Below are 22,665 nucleotides of genomic sequence, written 5' to 3'. Positions count from 1 at the left end.
CCTCCCAATGATGGCTTATAAATGTTATCATATATGTTTGGAAAGATAGTAATGAGAGTTTACTTCATTTTTGTGAAACTCTAAATAGGAATGATTGCAAAATCAAACTTAGCTTTTCGCTAAGCAGCGTACGTTTGGTGCTTAGCAACCATCTAAAGCCGCCCACTGGCCAATCAAATGCCCACCAACGCGCAAACATCCCCGCTGCATTGCTAATGGATGTTTAGCATAAACATCCATTCACACAAGAACAAAATCATTCAATGGTCGCCGACCATCGAATGATTTTTCCCCTGTTCGCAATTATGTTACTCTTGACTGACCTATATTTGCAGTGTACGGCTTCGAGAATGGGGCGGGTGGCTGACATTCTCAGGATGTAACTGCCCACCCCATTCTCAAAGCCCTCCCTCCTAGCAGGCATCAGCCCACCCGCGTACTCAATGCAACACCCCGTGTTTTCATGGGGATGCCCATAAAACGATGGGTGTTCACATGCGCCATTCCCCAGGCTGCCTCCATCCTCCCCCTGTGCGAACGCCTTGGCAACTGTGCAAATCATCAAATGCTTCTGCACAGTGGCCCTGCACATGCGTATATTAGCATATTTGGATGTGCAGAGTGAAAACATCAGTTATGGGTGTGACTATGCTGAGGATCAAACGTTACTGAAACTGATTTTTAATTACTATATTAGTAAAGCGGAAATACTTTTCCCAGACATAAATGTAGATTTTATGACTGATCGGCAGGAAGACAAAATCCATAGACAGCTAACAGACTCATATTCTGGAGAGGAACAGTCATCACTATGCCAATTGGCTGAAGCTGGTTCCATGTAGTCAGTTTTTAAGAGTTAAGCACAACTGCTCAGAAATAAGCATATCTTGAAAATGCCCAAAGAATTTGAAGATAAAGCCTATACATGAGAAAAATTAAATAAGCAGGACGGAAAGCTACTAAGTTGGATAGGAATGAAATATTGAAAAGAAAGGGCAAAAGGAAACAAAAAAAAAAGTTAGGAGTGGGCCTTTGTCTCAGAAATGGAAAAATGTAGAACAAGATACAGCTTTAAGAAAGCTGAGGGATGGGGCTTTCCAACAAGCCCAGCCCCGTGTCTCTAGCCCCCTGGGAACCAGAGATACTACAAGGCAAAGCTGGAACGTTTTCCCTATAGGATAACATGGGACCCGCTAATTCCGACCCCCACCCAGTTCAACGGCTGCCAGTTCCCCCTTCGGCATCACTGAAGCTCGAGGTTGATCTCAGTCGAACCCAAATTGCTGGGCCTTCAATCTAATACCAGGCTGGATCCATATGGGTTAATTGGTTCCAGGGATATTGAGGTTAAACCGTTTTTTTTAATTTTTATTTCTTAAATGTAATTTCATGACTGTTTATGTTCTTTGAGGGCAGATTTCTCTGGAACCAAACAGTCCAGTTTCACGGGACCATTCGTAAAAAATCATGAAGCCAACTCAAAAGTTCTTCAATATGATACTGGTCTCATGTAAATGGGTCAGTTGGTTCCGAAGATATAGCTGGTTGGTTAAAGGGGGTTAGGGAGAGGGGAGTAGTTGTCTCTCCCCCTCACACCAGAAAATGCAGGGACTAGGCTGGTGGATAAAGGGTCAACCTGAGAATGTCCCCGCATGATCCTGGGACCATATTCCCGGGTAAATCCCTGCATTTTCTGTTGTGAAAGGGGTATTATTTCAAACAGCCGAGAGCCTGCTGCTCTCTGCCCAGCTGTCAATGACTGTCACCCCTGCAGCTTCCGCTCCAATTCTTCTGCCTGCTTTCACCTCAGCCCATCCCCCTTTAATCATGTGGTGCCGGCGCCCGGCGTGCTCCCCCGACGTCACACACAACAACAGCGCGCACAATATTTCAAATGTCCACTCGGCTAGAGGGGACACCAGGAGGGGAGTGGGAGCGTGCTCTGCGCTGCGCTCTGCTCCTCTCCCCATAGAAGCAGCTGCACCGCTCTCCATCTCTCCCTGCAGCAGCAGCGAAGGCTCATATAAAAATTTACAGTAAGTGGCACTTTTGGGGGAATTGCTTAAGGGATGCTACAAGTGGCGGTATGTGGGGGCATTACGCATAATGTGTGGCTTAATGTGTAAGGGGCATTACGGTGTGCAGCATCATGTGTAAGCGGCATTATGTGTGCAGCATCATGTGTAATGGGTACTATGGTGCGTGGCATCATGTGTAATGGGTACTATGGTGCGCGGCATCATGTGTAATGGGTACTATGGTGTGCGGCATCATGTGTAATGGGTACTATGGTGCCATCAAGCAAGAACCCCCTAGCAATGAGCACGTAGGTAAGCAGCACTTATGTGGCAAATATGTAATGGGCATTACGGTTTGTTATATAGTATGTAATGGGCATCAGCGAATCCTAAACAGGATTAGCTGCACATGCCGAGTATTCTCATTGAATACTGCCCTAAAAATGTAATATACTCGGTGGATGTATTATCTCAGGAAGATGCGCAGGGTTTTTAAAGCTCTTCTTTCTGAACATAGATATAATAACTGTAATACGTTATATTCTCATATACTTTCCTAACATTTCAAGGCATATATTGATTGTAAAGAACGTGACATATGAAATTTTTAGGGCATTAAATTAGTATCCAACACATGGCAAAAAAAAGATTTAGAGGTCAAATCAGCAAAAGCAAAGATACATTGGATCATATTTTAATAACTTTGTTCATTAAAGGCTTAAAAGGTTTTTTTTTTTTATTAAAACGTTTTTTAATTAGATTTTTTGTGTATCTGTATTTTGACTTTTTTATGTGTCTGAATATTTATTTTTTCCTTATTAGTTATTTTATATATCTCTGTATTTGAGTATGGAAAGCGCAATCTTGGAGATCATAATTATATTATGTCTTATACGTGTATAAAACTTATTTATGGACATTTAAAACTTCTGGTATATTGGACTCATGTAACAATGGAATGCAAGCAGAACGCAAATTGTTTCAATGAAAACCTAATTCTGATGTACAGTACTGTATACTACTACTTTTGTTTTAAGGCTCAACGGAATGCAAACCGAAAGCAAGATGGCCATACTGGATCCTGTTTATACACAGAAAGCATAACCATTTCCTGTTTTGGCCCAGTGGAACGCAAATGGAATGTAAACCAGAAGTAAGGTGGCTATTCTGCATTATGTTTTCACAATGAAAGCATTAAATACTACCACTTCCTGTTTTTGGCTCAGGGGATCACAAAAGGAATGCAAACTGGAAGTATAGCAACCATACTGTTTATACGAGGAAAGTGCTTGTTATATCTCAGCTGTTTTAATAATACTGTAAGTGAAAGGGCGTTTTTCATTGGGAGGGGTATGAAAAGGCTTTCTTGACTCATAGCCATATTTGCTTCTAAAAAGGAGGTCACTCCAAACGCATCAAGCGGGGCTGGTTTATGGACACCCTGGGACTCCTTCTGTGAATCCTGAAATCTCTCCTAAGATCTAGCTCTGTGTCTGGGACGCTGCTGGCCTTCAAAACTTCTGGTAGGAGTATCAACAGCACAAAGGACTGGAGCAAATGGGTCGCTCGATATGATATGTATATGATTTTAACATGTGAGTGCATTGTATTACTAAATAACCTTTTCCTGATCCCAGTAAATATATTAGTAATGGGTTTAGGGAAGGCGACCTCTGGATAATGAGAATAAAATTTAGACAAGTATCCCGGTGCACAGATTCAACCAATATACTGTATGCTCTATTAAACCGATTTGTGAATAACTACAATACTACCTATTAAAGATCTCATGCAAACCAGAAGTGCCACTGAGAGTGGGAAATACACATCATTTGTTAATGATGATTTTTTTTAGGGAAGTAAGGTGAAGCTTCTATATTTTTCACTGCTGGCTGATTTCCTGGACTTATTGCACATATGTCTGAATCCATTGTTATATTAACCCCTTTGATATTAATCTGTGAGAGATGTTCAAAATATCTGTTAAAAATGCCAGTGTCGCTCACATTTGTTTTATATATATATATATATATATATATATATATATATATATATTCAAATAAAAAATTTTATGTGAATAAAATATTATATTTCCTATGTAAGATAAACATCACAGGTCATTATGATGAATAAAAATGTTTGCTTGGCAACCTATTTTGACAAATTCACTTGCAACTCAAAGAGTTAAATAATGTAGCAACACAGAAAATATAGATTTGTCCTCATTAGGGATAAGCGGTTTGGATTTCTGATGAGCTGCATCTCGGGTGTTCCTACCAGACTTGGATCCCTGAATAAGGCGAACACGTCTTTCCAGTGTCGGATTCTCGTAAGACATGCATCCCATATAAGGAGCCATCCGCAGCTCTGCGACATTTTATTGGATGCATGCATGTGGTCAGCATGCTCCTCTGTGCACTCTGTTTTAGAGAAAACATTTTTAAGGCTGGACCCCACTTTGCATACTGTACTTTGACTGCTGGCCATACCACACTGGGCATACAGTACTGTGACTGCAGGCCATGCCCCACTTTGTACACAGTGCTGTGACTACCTGCCATACCCCACTGTGTATACAGTATTGTGACTGCTGGCCATACCCCACTGTTTGTTAATGGTGCTGTGACTGCTGGCCATAACCACACTGTGCATACTGCACTGTGACTGCAGGCCATACCCCAGTGTGTATACAGAACTGTTACTGCTAGCCATACCCCGCTATTTGTTAATGGTATTGTGACTGCTGCCCATAACCTCACTGTGTTTATACGGTACTGTGACTGATGTCTGTACCCCACTGTTTGTTAACAGTACTGTGACTGCAGGCCATACCCCACTATGTATACAGAACTGTTACTGCTAGCCATACCTCACTGTTTGCTAATGGTGCTGTTACTGCTGGCCATAACCTCACTGTGCATATGGTACTGTGACTGCTGACTGTTCTTCTCCACTGTGTATACAGTACTGTGACTGCTGGCTGTAGGTTTGTTACTTGTACTATAATTGCTCGCAATAACCCCACTGTTTTAACAGTACTGTGACTGCTGGCCATAACCCCATTCTGCATACTGTACTGTGACTGCTGGCCATATCCCACTGTGTATACAGTACAGTGACTGCTGGCTATACCCCACTGTTTGTTAACGGTACTGTAACTGTTGGCCATACACCACTGGGTATACGATAAAGTGAATTCTGGTCGTACCCCACAGTTTGTTAATGGTACTGTGACCGCTAGCCGTACTCCACTGTGTGTACAGTACTATGACTGCTGGCTGCATGTTTGTTAATGGTAAAGTGACTGCTGGACATAACTCCACTGTGTATACATTACTCTGGCTGCTGGCTGTACCAAACCAGCCCCGGACTTATTGAGCCGGTCCTGGTTCCAAAACTATGGGGGACAAAATGCGTAGGGGTCCCCCCGTATCTCTGAAACCAGCCCCAGGTCTCTTGGAACAGTCCTGGTTCCAAAAATATGGGGGGGGGGCGCATAAAACTGGGGGTCTCCCATATTTTGGAATCAGCACCAGGCTCCAACAGCCAGCTGTGTCATGCCACATCCAGGGGACACTTTTTATACAAGGTCTCCCGCCATACCATGAGCACCGTGGCTGATCAGCCCTGGTCGGGGTCCATGGGGGAGCCCTGGTTAGCCCTGGTCAGCCCTGGTCGGGGTCCATGGGGGAGTCAGAAACCCCCATCAAGGGCTGAAGTCCAGTACAAAGGCGGTGGATGCCGGGTGTCTAAAAAATAGATAAAAACACATTGCTTTGCACAGGAGAACTACAAGACCCAGCATGGGGTTCATTAATGTGCCTGCTGAGTTTCATAGTTCACCTGTAAAAATAATTTGTAAATAAGGAGACACATACAATGTAAAAGTTTATTAAACACCCCTTTTACACATTCACAGATACATACCTGCTCCAGCACGGTCATCTCTGCAACTTCTCAATCGCTGCTGACAGGCTGCTGCTGCTGGAGCGGAGACTGACACCCCGTGATGGCCTTGTTTGAATTTGTAAATTATAGCAATAAATATTTGTAAACTTACTGTACTTTTAAACTGCCAACTATATCCGTAAAGCATTTATTATCAGTGTTTTCCTCAAAGAAGCGCTGTTACTATTCCATTTCCCCAGCTCTATAGAGAAGCTGTACGAAACTGGAACAATAGTGAATTGCTCAGTTAGATAATTACTTTGCACTAGGCCATTGTGTTTCATTATGTAACCCTTGGTTACCAAGTATATAGAAATATATATAGCGTTATGTATAGCATCACCTGTGTACTAGCTGACTTTATCGGTTTTATGTAATTTTATATATCTTAACGGTTTTGTAATATAATACAATGCTTATTGCCTGTATTCTCTGTTAATGCTATGGTATAGTGTTCATACAGTTGGGACTAATAAAGTTTTCGATCCCCTTGGAAACGGAGCAGCCAGTTTTCCCTGAGGGGAGAGTCTGAGGTAACTGTCAGCAAGGCTGGAGCCCACACCATCGGCTCCAGAGCTCCCCCAAATAGTGGGTGCTGGTAAATGGATTGAGTCCCATCAGTATTACCTGTGCAGGAGAGGAAGTGACACTGATCACAGCAGGAAGCCTTCCCCCATTTCCACAGCAGCCACAGAGAAGCAGTTCAGGTGACAGCTAGCAGCTGGGGGAGAGGGCCTATGTGGGACTGCAGATCACCCATTCTGTGACAGAATACAAGTCCAGCTAGTGACACTATCTATGTAAATAAGACAGCAGGGAGTGACTGGAGGGGATTACAAGGAGGTAAAGGAACAGACTGTGATTGCTGGAAAACATAAAGACTCCAAAGCTAGCGCTTGTGAGTTTGATGAATTCAATGACAGACTTCTTGTTCAGACTTCTTGCGACCAAAATTCTCATTCACTCTCTTGTCATCTCCCGCCTTGACTACTGCAACATCCTTCTCTCTGGGCTACCTCTCACCCGCCTCGCACCTCTCCAATCCATTCTTAACGCTGCTGCTAGGCTCATCTTCCTCTCCCGCCGCTCTACCTCCGCCTCCCCCCTCTGTTTATCTCTTCACTGGCTCCCCATTCCTTTCCGAGTTCTCTTTAAACTCCTCACCACCACCTACAAGGCTCTCTCCTCCTCCACAGCTCCCTACCTCTCTTCACTGATCTCTATCCACACTCCCTCCCGTCCTCTTCGCTCCGTCGCTGACCGCCGACTGACCTCTCACCTAATCACCTCCTCCCACTCCCGTGTCCAAGATTTCACTCGCGCTGCCCCCCTGCACTGGAACAACCTCCCGCCACCCATCAGGCTATCTGATTCCCTTACCTCCTTCAAGCGCTCCCTCAAAACCCACTTTTTTCGACTAGCCTATCCCTCCTCCTAACCTCTTTTGATCCTCCTATCCTGCCTCCGTTCCCCTCCGTTCCTACTTATCCTATTGTATTTCGTTCGTCCACCCACCTATTTTTAGTATGTTAACTCTTATGAGCAGGGCCCTCCTTCCTCACGTACTCACCCTACCTCATTACCTCACCTGTGCTCCTGTCCTGTTCTTCCCTTCCTCTACTTCATCTTCGGTCTCCTTGACTATTTTGACACCTACTTCTGAACTGATGCTGATTTTAGTTCTACCAGCTATACCCCTATTTATACTGTATCTTCTACACACCCTGTACGTTACCTTGTAATTTTTTTTTTTTTGTTTGCTATGTACGGCGCTGCGGACACTTTGTGGCGCCTTATAAATAAACGTACTACTACTACTACTACTTGTACAAAGGAGAAAATATATGTATATATAGTTAGCATCCCAGTGTTATACAATGAAGCAGTTACTGACTGGAGCGGCTATGACCAGGAGTGACAGGCAGCATCCTCACAGTCTGGAGTAGCAGATTAACAAGGCTATAGTCCGTGCAGCGGACCAGACAGTGTATAGCATACCTCAGAGACTATTTATATCTATAAAAGCTCATTGGCTGAGGAACTATAGTGAGGAGTAAATACTGCAGGAGTTCTGGTATTTACACTACAGAGATTGCAGATACTACAGAAACAATTTGTAACAGGTGGACAGATTGGCTAAGAGGACACAAATTATATAACCCTCATTAATCCGGTATCATATAGTAGCAAACCCAACACCTCTCCCTATACCCTTTGAGGAAAGGTTATCTAGGGGAAGAGCACCAGTTATACCCCCTGAGAGTAGAAATTATTATTTTCTCTGTCAAGATACCAGGGTTACCATATTAATCAGTACCAAAAGACTGTGGATAGTATTGCTGTGGGCAGAAATTCACTTTCCTCCCTGCCTGAGAGGAAATCTCTATAACCTGTGGTAGACTGTAGCAGATTGAGTATCCCTGCTGCAGCCACCGGCAAGATTGTATATTCATCTGAAAGAATAAGTAGCCTGGAGTAACCTGCAGCAGATTTATTCACTACCAAGTGTAGGGCTAGGGAAATAGACTATTAACCCTCTGTGAGCATCATCGGCAGGAGTTGTACACTAAAGTCTTCTTTACCATATTGGAGCGGATTACAAATACTTTATCCTGACATTTTATATAAAGAGTCACTGTGCTCCCCAGCACACTTACCTTACAGGACTCAGGTCTGAACTGTTGTTGGCAAGGAGCATTACATAGTGGCACAAACAGGAATCCTAAAGAACAAGACACACATACAAGCGCTTTACCTTGACTAGTCAACTTTAGACATATTGTGCACAAGGTTAATGTATATATTATTGCGCAATAATAATTCTGAAAAGAACCCCTTCCTTTTGGTGGGTCTGTATGGTAATTTATGATAAAAAAAAGTGAGGAGTTTAAGTTGAGTTGAATTTAATGTATACTATGGTTATTGGTTGCATCCATATACTGTAAGGTGGTATTACTTTTAAAGTCATAAGTATACCCGTCATGACCAACCTTGACATTGTAGTGTGAAATATACTGTGATTATTATCTACTTAGATAAAAAATATATTGTTCAAGAGTGTATGTTTAATGAATATCATTACGGGTGATTCCCCAAGCTCACCCATATGGCTCTCATCAGCTATAAATATTAAATTCTAATCCGTTATTTCATTAATTGCTTGGGGTGGAGGCACTGAACCATCATATATTCTGACACGTGGAACCAGACAGCGTTACATTATGGAGGCACTGCTGAGATTACGAGACACTCAGAGCCTGTTACCGCACAGATGCTGGTAGCATTAGTCATTGTTGAGAAAGTACATCACATTACTAAAAATATACAAATATTGGAAAGAAGCAAAAGAACAAAGAAGAGATTGTCCTTAATGCTCTTGCTGTAGCAGTCGGGGGAGTTGGAACCCAGAACGATAATCCTGTGAATGAGTGAAGAAGTGGACATGTCAGGTGAAATGGGGGATTTAATGTTAGGAATTCAAGAATGTAAAGACAAGAAAGTATTTGGAGATGATGCAATAGTGATGAAAAAGAGAAGAAAAAAGACAAAGAGTAAACAACTATTATCTGAACTTCAGAAAGATGGAAGTAAGGATAGTCTAATTGAAGAAATGGCGGAATCCACATCCCCTGTTATATTACTGGATGATGGGAACAGTAATGATGAGAAGATGCTAGCAGAAGTAACCAATGTGTTGAAAAGGAAAGAGAATAGTATGGATAATGGGAAGAAAGATGAAAAGGCTAAAAGCAATATATCCAGTTTGAGTATCAGAATGGACAGCCAAGATGAGTGGAAGGAACCGAAAAGAAAAGAGGAATGGCATAATCCAGAAGTGAATATAGCTGAAAGGGATATAGTGGCAATGGAACAGAAAAGGCTAAACATTATGGAACAAATATTTACAGAGCAAAGTGAGCATGAACAAATGTTGAGGGATAGGCCTCGTGAAGTAAGACATCTGGCGGACATAATGGAATACATAGCCGATAGACGTTTCAATCATATCCAATGGCTTACAGCTATGTTACAGGAAGAAGTGTCAAGGAAGAGGAATCACTATGACTTACAAAATAAAGCTAAGGAAGACTCGATGTTAATTTTCCAGTTAGAAAAACAGAACCAGGAATTGCAAGAGGAGCTTGCTGTGGTAACCAGAGAATTTGACAACTTGCTTCGGTGGGGTAAAGAAAAACTAGCAGAGCTCGACCAGAGTGCCCAGAAGTCTATTCAACAGGAAGAACGAATTCATTCACTCAAATCTAAAATTATTGAGGCTTCTGAACTCTTGAAAGCTGCTGAATTATCTAAAAAGCAGGATCAGATAAGTCTTTCTGAAATGAAAGAACGTCTAATACAGCTGGAATCTGAGAACAAGATCCTTGCCTGCTCTATAAAACCCAGTCCTGAAGCAAATGATACTAAAGACATTTCTTTGCAAACAGAAGAGGTGGTTGGTACACTACAGAAAGAAGTAACAGAAGATAGTGTTGATTTGGAAAACACTAATTATACAGCCTCTAAAATATCTGGAACTGTAGTCTGGTTCCATGTCAAAAAAGGCTATGGATTTATTAAAAGACATGATAACCAAAGAGATGTGTTTGTCCATTGGACGTCTATAAAAAAAACAATCCCTTGAAACTCCTTTCAAGTGTCGGGGAGGGAGAAAAAGTAGAGTTTAGTGTGGTGGATGGAAGAAAGGGAGCACATGCAGCCAATGTGACAGGCCCTGGAGGTGTACCAGTGAAGGGAGTCGATTTGCTCCAAGCCAACAAGGAACCTGTATATGTCATCAGCCAAGAAGACAAGAGGTTGGAGGAGAAATTAAATAAGTGGCAAGACTTGACCCATTCAAAAGTTTTGCTAGAGAAAAAACATAGTGATGATCATCGTGAGATACATCCTAATCTTGTTTTGACACAGCATTCTAAAACTCCTATTCAAGGTCAAGTTGTGGAGTATTGCCATAACACAAATGTAGAAAAACAATTTGGTTCAGCTCACAAAAAGCAATTTAGAGAGGATGCTCCAGGAAAAGATGTGGAATTAAACACACAAGAGAACTTCAGCATGGGTAGTTTAGAGAGCTCAGTTATCCAAGCTGTTCCTTTTTGGCCAACAGTACAAATGATTGAGTTGAGGTGGCTTTCAAATGGGTTTACATGAAGTGTTAATATGTGAATGTTAGTGAGATTTTATTATAGTGAACAATGTAGATGGTGCCTTGACACCTACAGAGGGTTAAAAATGGTGTCAATGCAACAGGGGGAGTATGTAACCCTTGGTTACCAAGTATATAGAAATATATATAGCGTTATGTATAGCATCACCTGTGTACTAGCTGACTTTATCGGTTTTATGTAATTTTATATATCTTAACGGTTTTGTAATATAATACAATGCTTATTGCCTGTATTCTCTGTTAATGCTATGGTATAGTGTTCATACAGTTGGGACTAATAAAGCTTTCGATCCCCTTGGAAACGGAGCAGCCAGTTTTCCCTGAGGGGAGAGTCTGAGGTAACTGTCAGCAAGGCTGGAGCCCACACCATCGGCTCCAGAGTTCCCCCAAATAGTGGGTGCTGGTAAATGGATTGAGTCCCATCAGTATTACCTGTGCAGGAGAGGAAGTGACACTGATCACAGCAGGAAGCCTACCCCCATTTCCACAGCAGCCACAGAGAAGCAGTTCAGGTGACAGCTAGCAGCTGGGGGAGAGGGCCTATGTGGGACTGCAGATCACCCATTCTGTGACAGAGTACAAGTCCAGCTAGTGACACTATCTATGTAAATAAGACAGCAGGGAGTGACTGGAGGGGATTACAAGGAGGTAAAGGAACAGACTGTGATTGCTGGAAAACATAAAGACTCCAAAGCTAGCGCTTGTGAGTTTGATGAATTCAATGACAGACTTCTTGTACAAAGGAGAAAATATATGTATATATAGTTAGCATCCCAGTGTTATACAATGAAGCAGTTACTGACTGGAGCGGCTATGACCAGGAGTGACAGGCAGCATCCTCACAGTCTGGAGTAGCAGATTAACAAGGCTATAGTCCGTGCAGCGGACCAGACAGTGTATAGCATACCTCAGAGACTATTTATATCTATAAAAGCTCATTGGCTGAGGAACTATAGTGAGGAGTAAATACTGCAGGAGTTCTGGTATTTACACTACAGAGATTGCAGATACTACAGAAACAATTTGTAACAGGTGGACAGATTGGCTAAGAGGACACAAATTATATAACCCTCATTAATCCGGTATCATATAGTAGCAAACCCAACACCTCTCCCTATACCCTTTGAGGAAAGGCTATCTAGGGGAAGAGCACCAGTTATACCCCCTGAGAGTAGAAATTATTATTTTCTCTGTCAAGATACCAGGGTTACCATATTAATCAGTACCAAAAGACTGTGGATAGTATTGCTGTGGGCAGAAATTCACTTTCCTCCCTGCCTGAGAGGAAATCTCTATAACCTGTGGTAGACTGTAGCAGATTAAGTATCCCTGCTGCAGCCACCGGCAAGATTGTATATTCATCTGAAAGAATAAGTAGCCTGGAGTAACCTGCAGCAGATTTATTCACTACCAAGTGTAGGGCTAGGGAAATAGACTATTAACCCTCTGTGAGCATCATCGGCAGGAGTTGTACACTAAAGTCTTCTTTACCATATTGGAGCGGATTACAAATACTTTATCCTGACATTTTATATAAAGAGTCACTGTGCTCCCCAGCACACTTACCTTACAGGACTCAGGTCTGAACTGTTGTTGGCAAGGAGCATTACATAGTGGCACAAACAGGAATCCTAAAGAACAAGACACACATACAAGCGCTTTACCTTGACTAGTCAACTTTAGACATATTGTGCACAAGGTTAATGTATATATTATTGCGCAATAATAATTCTGAAAAGAACCCCTTCCTTTTGGTGGGTCTGTATGGTAATTTATGATAAAAAAGTGAGGAGTTTAAGTTGAGTTGAATTTAATGTATACTATGGTTATTGGTTGCATCCATATACTGTAAGGTGGTATTACTTTTAAAGTCATAAGTATACCCGTCATGACCAACCTTGACATTGTAGTGTGAAATATACTGTGATTATTATCTACTTAGATAAAAAATATATTGTTCAAGAGTGTATGTTTAATGAATATCATTACGGGTGATTCCCCAAGCTCACCCATATGGCTCTCATCAGCTATAAATATTAAATTCTAATCCGTTATTTCATTAATTGCTTGGGGTGGAGGCACTGAACCATCATATATTCTGACACGTGGAACCAGACAGCGTTACATTATGGAGGCACTGCTGAGATTACGAGACACTCAGAGCCTGTTACCGCACAGATGCTGGTAGCATTAGTCATTGTTGAGAAAGTACATCACATTACTAAAAATATACAAATATTGGAAAGAAGCAAAAGAACAAAGAAGAGATTGTCCTTAATGCTCTTGCTGTAGCAGTCGGGGGAGTTGGAACCCAGAACGATAATCCTGTGAATGAGTGAAGAAGTGGACATGTCAGGTGAAATGGGGGATTTAATGTTAGGAATTCAAGAATGTAAAGACAAGAAAGTATTTGGAGATGATGCAATAGTGATGAAAAAGAGAAGAAAAAAGACAAAGAGTAAACAACTATTATCTGAACTTCAGAAAGATGGAAGTAAGGATAGTCTAATTGAAGAAATGGCGGAATCCACATCCCCTGTTATATTACTGGATGATGGGAACAGTAATGATGAGAAGATGCTAGCAGAAGTAACCAATGTGTTGAAAAGGAAAGAGAATAGTATGGATAATGGGAAGAAAGATGAAAAGGCTAAAAGCAATATATCCAGTTTGAGTATCAGAATGGACAGCCAAGATGAGTGGAAGGAACCGAAAAGAAAAGAGGAATGGCATAATCCAGAAGTGAATATAGCTGAAAGGGATATAGTGGCAATGGAACAGAAAAGGCTAAACATTATGGAACAAATATTTACAGAGCAAAGTGAGCATGAACAAATGTTGAGGGATAGGCCTCGTGAAGTAAGACATCTGGCGGACATAATGGAATACATAGCCGATAGACGTTTCAATCATATCCAATGGCTTACAGCTATGTTACAGGAAGAAGTGTCAAGGAAGAGGAATCACTATGACTTACAAAATAAAGCTAAGGAAGACTCGATGTTAATTTTCCAGTTAGAAAAACAGAACCAGGAATTGCAAGAGGAGCTTGCTGTGGTAACCAGAGAATTTGACAACTTGCTTCGGTGGGGTAAAGAAAAACTAGCAGAGCTCGACCAGAGTGCCCAGAAGTCTATTCAACAGGAAGAACGAATTCATTCACTCAAATCTAAAATTATTGAGGCTTCTGAACTCTTGAAAGCTGCTGAATTATCTAAAAAGCAGGATCAGATAAGTCTTTCTGAAATGAAAGAACGTCTAATACAGCTGGAATCTGAGAACAAGATCCTTGCCTGCTCTATAAAACCCAGTCCTGAAGCAAATGATACTAAAGACATTTCTTTGCAAACAGAAGAGGTGGTTGGTACACTACAGAAAGAAGTAACAGAAGATAGTGTTGATTTGGAAAACACTAATTATACAGCCTCTAAAATATCTGGAACTGTAGTCTGGTTCCATGTCAAAAAAGGCTATGGATTTATTAAAAGACATGATAACCAAAGAGATGTGTTTGTCCATTGGACGTCTATAAAAAAAACAATCCCTTGAAACTCCTTTCAAGTGTCGGGGAGGGAGAAAAAGTAGAGTTTAGTGTGGTGGATGGAAGAAAGGGAGCACATGCAGCCAATGTGACAGGCCCTGGAGGTGTACCAGTGAAGGGAGTCGATTTGCTCCAAGCCAACAAGGAACCTGTATATGTCATCAGCCAAGAAGACAAGAGGTTGGAGGAGAAATTAAATAAGTGGCAAGACTTGACCCATTCAAAAGTTTTGCTAGAGAAAAAACATAGTGATGATCATCGTGAGATACATCCTAATCTTGTTTTGACACAGCATTCTAAAACTCCTATTCAAGGTCAAGTTGTGGAGTATTGCCATAACACAAATGTAGAAAAACAATTTGGTTCAGCTCACAAAAAGCAATTTAGAGAGGATGCTCCAGGAAAAGATGTGGAATTAAACACACAAGAGAACTTCAGCATGGGTAGTTTAGAGAGCTCAGTTATCCAAGCTGTTCCTTTTTGGCCAACAGTACAAATGATTGAGTTGAGGTGGCTTTCAAATGGGTTTACATGAAGTGTTAATATGTGAATGTTAGTGAGATTTTATTATAGTGAACAATGTAGATGGTGCCTTGACACCTACAGAGGGTTAAAAATGGTGTCAATGCAACAGGGGGAGTATGTAACCCTTGGTTACCAAGTATATAGAAATATATATAGCGTTATGTATAGCATCACCTGTGTACTAGCTGACTTTATCGGTTTTATGTAATTTTATATATCTTAACGGTTTTGTAATATAATACAATGCTTATTGCCTGTATTCTCTGTTAATGCTATGGTATAGTGTTCATACAGTTGGGACTAATAAAGCTTTCGATCCCCTTGGAAACGGAGCAGCCAGTTTTCCCTGAGGGGAGAGTCTGAGGTAACTGTCAGCAAGGCTGGAGCCCACACCATCGGCTCCAGAGTTCCCCCAAATAGTGGGTGCTGGTAAATGGATTGAGTCCCATCAGTATTACCTGTGCAGGAGAGGAAGTGACACTGATCACAGCAGGAAGCCTACCCCCATTTCCACAGCAGCCACAGAGAAGCAGTTCAGGTGACAGCTAGCAGCTGGGGGAGAGGGCCTATGTGGGACTGCAGATCACCCATTCTGTGACAGAGTACAAGTCCAGCTAGTGACACTATCTATGTAAATAAGACAGCAGGGAGTGACTGGAGGGGATTACAAGGAGGTAAAGGAACAGACTGTGATTGCTGGAAAACATAAAGACTCCAAAGCTAGCGCTTGTGAGTTTGATGAATTCAATGACAGACTTCTTGTACAAAGGAGAAAATATATGTATATATAGTTAGCATCCCAGTGTTATACAATGAAGCAGTTACTGACTGGAGCGGCTATGACCAGGAGTGACAGGCAGCATCCTCACAGTCTGGAGTAGCAGATTAACAAGGCTATAGTCCGTGCAGCGGACCAGACAGTGTATAGCATACCTCAGAGACTATTTATATCTATAAAAGCTCATTGGCTGAGGAACTATAGTGAGGAGTAAATACTGCAGGAGTTCTGGTATTTACACTACAGAGATTGCAGATACTACAGAAACAATTTGTAACAGGTGGACAGATTGGCTAAGAGGACACAAATTATATAACCCTCATTAATCCGGTATCATATAGTAGCAAACCCAACACCTCTCCCTATACCCTTTGAGGAAAGGCTATCTAGGGGAAGAGCACCAGTTATACCCCCTGAGAGTAGAAATTATTATTTTCTCTGTCAAGATACCAGGGTTACCATATTAATCAGTACCAAAAGACTGTGGATAGTATTGCTGTGGGCAGAAATTCACTTTCCTCCCTGCCTGAGAGGAAATCTCTATAACCTGTGGTAGACTGTAGCAGATTAAGTATCCCTGCTGCAGCCACCGGCAAGATTGTATATTCATCTGAAAGAATAAGTAGCCTGGAGTAACCTGCAGCAGATTTATTCACTACCAAGTGTAGGGCTAGGGAAATAGACTATTAACCCTCTGTGAGCATCATCGGCAGGAGTTGTACACTAAAGTCTTCTTTACCATATTGGAGCGGATTACAAATACTTTATCCTGACATTTTATATAAAGAGTCACTGTGCTCCCCAGCACACTTACCTTACAGGACTCAGGTCTGAACTGTTGTTGGCAAGGAGCATTACATAGTGGCACAAACAGGAATCCTAAAGAACAAGACACACATACAAGCGCTTTACCTTGACTAGTCAACTTTAGACATATTGTGCACAAGGTTAATGTATATATTATTGCGCAATAATAATTCTGAAAAGAACCCCTTCCTTTTGGTGGGTCTGTATGGTAATTTATGATAAAAAAAGTGAGGAGTTTAAGTTGAGTTGAATTTAATGTATACTATGGTTATTGGTTGCATCCATATACTGTAAGGTGGTATTACTTTTAAAGTCATAAGTATACCCGTCATGACCAACCTTGACATTGTAGTGTGAAATATACTGTGATTATTATCTACTTAGATAAAAAATATATTGTTCAAGAGTGTATGTTTAATGAATATCATTACCGGTGATTCCCCAAGCTCACCCATATGGCTCTCATCAGCTATAAATATTAAATTCTAATCCGTTATTTCATTAATTGCTTGGGGTGGAGGCACTGAACCATCATATATTCTGACACGTGGAACCAGACAGCGTTACAATTATGAATAAGCCCCTTGTAGGATACTAAGCTTATAAGATTTACCTGCTGCCAGTCCACCAGACATCATCACCAGACATCATCACCTGCCACTCTCACCTGTTTGCACCATAGCGCAAATGAGGTGCAATGGACCGCGATCCTGTCCCGGAGATCCATCTGTATTTATGTTTTTTTAATGCCCACAAGGTTTTGAAAATAATATATTCTATAAATGACTTTTAATCACTGTACCAAATACCTGTATATAAATGTATAGATACTGGACCAGCATCCAATCTGACTATTGTGCCAGCACTGTTCATTGTTTTAAGACTAACATTATTATTTCCATTTTATTTTATAGAAACTGAAAAATGATGGTGAAAAAGACTGCGTTAGAAGATCAGCTTCCACATCATACAAAAATTATCAGGAATAAATATTTTTTTTTCCATGTGCAAATCAAGATAAACAGTTGGAGAAAGAGGAAGACATACTGGTAGTCTACGTAATAGTGCAGACAGTTGCTGTTGTGCTTATGTACAATGAAAAGTAGCATTAAGCATCTTGCAGCATTGTGTCTACTGCTCCTCTGTGTCCTGTTTGTCTCTACTCTGTGTCTCAGTTTGTGAATTGTGTAAATAATTGATATAATATTCACTTTCTTGAGTACGGCATGGAAGGAAAAAACATGACAATGGAACCCTCTGTAACAGAGACACTCTATTGGAATAACCACACCATGTTGTTTAAACCAGTGTATAATATTGTGATCTCGCCGATAACTATGATCATGTCAATATTAGGTATGACTGGAAACAGTCTCGTTGTCTGGTATCTTTCTTTTAAGATTAAGAGGACCACTTCCTCCATCTATATTTTTAATCTTGCTGTGGCTGATAATGGCTTTCTTCTGTTTGTGCTTGTTTTACATATTCTTTCTATGGTTTTTGTAATTATACCACACTTGGAACCCCAGTATGAAGACGAGCATGTTATTAATGTCATAGGTGCTCTTACACTAGCTTGCCTCTTTGGCTACAATACTAGCCTATGTCTTCTTACAGCTATCAGTATAGAAAGATGTCTGTCGGTCCTTTTTCCTATATGGTATCACTGCAACAGACCCAGTCACCTGTCTTCTATTGTATGCACACTAATATGGATCATTTCTTGCACGCTTAGTGCTCTTGAGATGTCTTTTTGTTACAGTGTAACCTATAATAGCAAAGGCCTGTCGGAGGGATCTAGTCATGAATGTAAAGTCGTTTTTATCATAATTTGTTGTTTTAGTTTCCTGATTTTTATTCCGTGTATGATTATGTCAAGTCTGGTTCTGCTCATCAAGTTGCAAACAAGTTCTCACCAGCGCCAGCCTAAGAAGCTTTATATAGTAATCACAGTAACAGTGCTTTTTTTTCTAGTGTTTGGCATGCCCATGAGATTGTTATTGCTGATATGGTACAAGCGCCACATTATGCCACCCTTTCCCATCATGGATATATTTTGTCTGTTTTGTTCCATTAACAGTAGCATAAATCCATTTGTCTACTTCCTTGTTGGACGCCAAGGCACCCGCAGTGGGAAAATCACACTTCTGGCAATTCTTCAGGCTGTTTTTCGAGACGAAGGAAACTACATAAAGAGAGAGCAAAGGAGAACCGTGCAGACAACAATGTGAAATTGTGTATATATGTGTCATGTATAATGTATAATGTATGTATATACTGTATGTGTCACTTAACTTGTAAAGCGGTATATCACTCTATGTTACCAGGCTTTTATACAACCATAACTTATGGATTGCTTGCAATTAAAAGAAAAATATCTTAATATATGATATATTAAAAATATTTCGAGTTTGAATAAAGTAACTGAAAATAAAATCAAATCTACCAATAGTCACTATCAGTGCATGTATAGATCAAAACCAGACTATGGGGGTTATTTGGCGGCCGCTATTTCTGACAGGGAAAATAGTGGCCTCCGCCTATTCAATGCTGCCGTTTCCAACAGCATTGAAGGCAGACTCTGAGAAAACAGATCCGACATTTAAAAAGTCGGCCGCAGATTGTCGAATTGACGTCCGTTTTCCAATAATCCACAGCCAGAACATTCAATTTCGGCTGTTGAGTTTCAGTTGAGCTGGGCAAAAACAGTACAAGATTCCCACTGTTGGGACGTTCTGACAGTTGAAATCCGGGATTGAATACTACCCTAGGTGCCCTAAAGGCACATACTGTAGGGCACTAAAGAGGCAAATATTCTTCCATAAATAATAATTCAACTATTGCTCCAATGAAAAATGTTTATATGAATTGTTGTTTGTTAATATAAGGTCATTGAGGGCTCATAATCTGAATGATTCTTTTTAGGTTTTTATCCTATGGCATTTAGCACGCACATAAAGGGGATGTAGGAATTACAAAATGTATTGTATGTAGAGCACATGGAAGATTTTTGAATAGCAAGTAAATCCCACTCAGGAAACCATAGGAGAAAAATGCAAATACATGAACAAAATGCATATATATAATGTGAGGCTGCTCTCTCGACTAAGACAACAGGGAGTATTCAGTAGTGTAGTCCAAAATTGTGATTTCACCTAAACTTGGATCAAAGATTACAATATTTGATATTTTTTATGTAAAATTGAAAAAACAGCTAGACGCTCCCAAGTATATACCTGAAGGACTGCAGTGATATGGGTCATTTATCATTTCAGACAAATAAGGTATCTACCCAATCATACCAAAAGTTGCATTTGCAATAATTTTCTATAATAGAGATTATTGTGAATTTACCATATTTCATGTGGTTATTACATAGGGAAAAGTATTTCCAGTTATTTGAACTTCGGTTGAAAGTTACATTGGTATAAATGACATGTTTCCAGGGTTAATTAAAATGCCAACCTGTCAACAGCTACTTGGCCATGACATCACTGTGGGGTGGGGGAAGCTGATTCAGGTATGGAAGCCTTTGTTCTATGTGAAATTTGGAAGATCAATTCTAAGTTTCAACCTGGACCTTTTTATTTCATGCAATGTCCCCTGACACAGAAAAGATTAGTGTACCGTATTTGCCGGCGTATAAGACGACCCCCAACATTTCCACTCAAAATATAGAGTTTGTTATATAAGTGCACCCGGCGTATAAGACGACCCTCCCACTTGGAGGCATGTTTTTCAGGGGAAAAAAGTAGTCTTATATGCCAGCAAATACAGTAATTCTGTGTATGTTTTCCTTTTTATTTTTAAAATGGAGTCTTTTACCCTTTTTATTTATATCAATGCTGTAGCTAAGCATTGCACTTTCGTTCGTAAATAAGGGGGTGAGATTTAATAGGATGAGAGATTCAGAAAGTAAGAGACTTGGTAAGAAAAGCGGCAAAAATTTACACTGCAAAACCCAGTTTAATTTTGAAGTGTAAATGAATGCCCCTTTAAAAAAACTGGAGATTTCTTACCAAATATCTCACTTTCTGAATCTCTCATCCTATTAAATCTCACCCGAAGTGTTTCTTTAAAAGTTTATCTACATATATGCTGTAGTTTATGAGAAAGCTATACGATTGCTAAGGTTACACTACAAGCAGAATCAGAAGGACACCAATTAACTGATTGGTAGTTTGTGTTGCTGAACTCTGCACAATTTGGATACAGTGTTCGCTAACATAGTACCAGTCACGGTGATACAGTCATTAACTCTGACAATAATCAGTGCCAAATTCAGGAACACCAGTTGGGGTCCCTTACAATGTCATTCATAATCCTCCGCTGACACAATAAAGTGAATAGAGTATGCTTATCCCCTATGACACGGATGTGATTTTGATGATCACCACACACAAAATGTTTCATGTTAAATGTTCCTGTGTGACAGTAGATAAGTGCTCTATATTCCATTTATTTTGTAAGCAGACAGCAATTTGAGAGATAAGAACTCTAGTGCTTTTTGAGCTGCTACAAAACAATTAATGTTTATTGCTCCCGTTGCAGCATTAAGGGAAAAAAGGGACTAAACGTTGCAAAAATGGTCAGATACAAGGTCAGATCTATAAATATATTTAATACCCAAGTTCCCTGAATATTTTACCACGTGAACAATTATATTAATGAAATATTTGTGTAACCTGGCTCTGTTTGTACAAAATGTCCCTTCACGTAGAGCAGAGAACAGTTTTATACAGTACAGTATATTTCTGAAAGTAGATGGAGAAGCAGATAGGACAACTTGCCAAAACCAACAACAAACAGGAGACTGTTGACTATGGCGTGGGTCACTACACATTTCCTGAGCAAATCAATAACATTAAAAGACAATGAAACATGATTTCCCAAGAGAAATATGGTCTGCTTGTGAATCATAAAATGCCAGTATATGAGGCTTTCTTGTGTTAGGTCTACAAATAGGTATCAGAGCTGAATGTCTAAATCCCATAATAAATAAACTCGTTTTCACAATTACTTTTAATCTACTATTTGTTTTTCAGATAGTGTCTTTATTTTGATATTGACACAAAGACACACCTACAATGCAAATTTAGTATATATCTAGTATAATGAAACAGCTTTTTGCTCTTACTTTTTAGAAAAGTAGAAACTAACAAGAAATTAACTTAACCCTTTGAGTGCCAACATCTCTGTGAGAGATGTTCAAAATATCCGCCAAAAATGCCAGCGTCGCTCACATTTGTTATTTCAATTCAAATAATAAACGTTGTGTAAAAATAGATTTTATTTCCTATCTAAGGTAAACATTACAGGTCATGATGAATAAAAATGTTTGTTTGGCAATTTTCACACCTATTTTGACACATTCACTTGTCACTCAAAGGGTTAATACAGGACACATTAGCTACTACTAACTAATATATTTTGAATAAGTTTACAGTTAATTACAGCAAGAACAGTTGTTTTATTATCTTGGGATGGGATGCCTACTCACTGTTACTGATTTATTATTAATTGTACTCAATGATGCTGAGCGATTATTCATTTTTTAATTATTCTCATTTTTTTTGTTAACTTGTTCTTATTGTCTTCTGTAGTGAAATGATTTATTTATTTTATTATTGTTTACTAATTCCTTCAGTATGTAAATACCTTGATATGAACCACATGTGCTGCTCCCACCCTATGGAATGCCTTTCCACACACAATAAGACTCTCCACTAGCCTCCAAACTTTCAAGCGTTCCCTGAAAACTCACCTCTTCAGACAAGCCTATCATATTTAAGTACCACACACATATAACCCTCTGAGGCACTTATGTATTATATAGCTTCCCTTCTGGACTTATAACTTGGTG

The 22,665-nt window shown here is 40.2% G+C and overlaps 1 protein-coding gene across 9 annotated transcripts in view; it reads left to right on the top strand.

Moving 5' to 3' along the window:
* The window catches only part of LOC146072531 (proto-oncogene Mas-like), a 156,957-nt gene extending 136,923 nt beyond the window's left edge, over positions 1 to 20,034 (top strand). For 8 of the 9 annotated variants that reach the window (XM_083179750.1, XM_083179756.1, XM_083179751.1 and 5 more), the window contains one exon: positions 17,717 to 20,034. In XM_083179750.1, the coding sequence (XP_083035876.1) occupies positions 18,029 to 19,033 (1,005 nt within the window). In that variant the 5' untranslated portion in view covers positions 17,717 to 18,028 and the 3' untranslated portion in view covers positions 19,034 to 20,034. Of the gene's footprint in view, positions 1 to 6,554; positions 6,674 to 17,716 lie in introns of those variants that run through there. The other variant, XM_083179758.1, reaches the window with a different exon arrangement.
* The last annotated feature ends 2,631 nt before the right edge of the window (positions 20,035 to 22,665 follow it).

Source organism: Crinia signifera, chromosome 4, assembly GCF_055691185.1.
Source record: "Crinia signifera chromosome 4, ASM5569118v1, whole genome shotgun sequence".
Taxonomy (NCBI): domain Eukaryota; kingdom Metazoa; phylum Chordata; class Amphibia; order Anura; family Myobatrachidae; genus Crinia; species Crinia signifera.
This window is presented reverse-complemented; position numbering and strand designations above follow the sequence as displayed.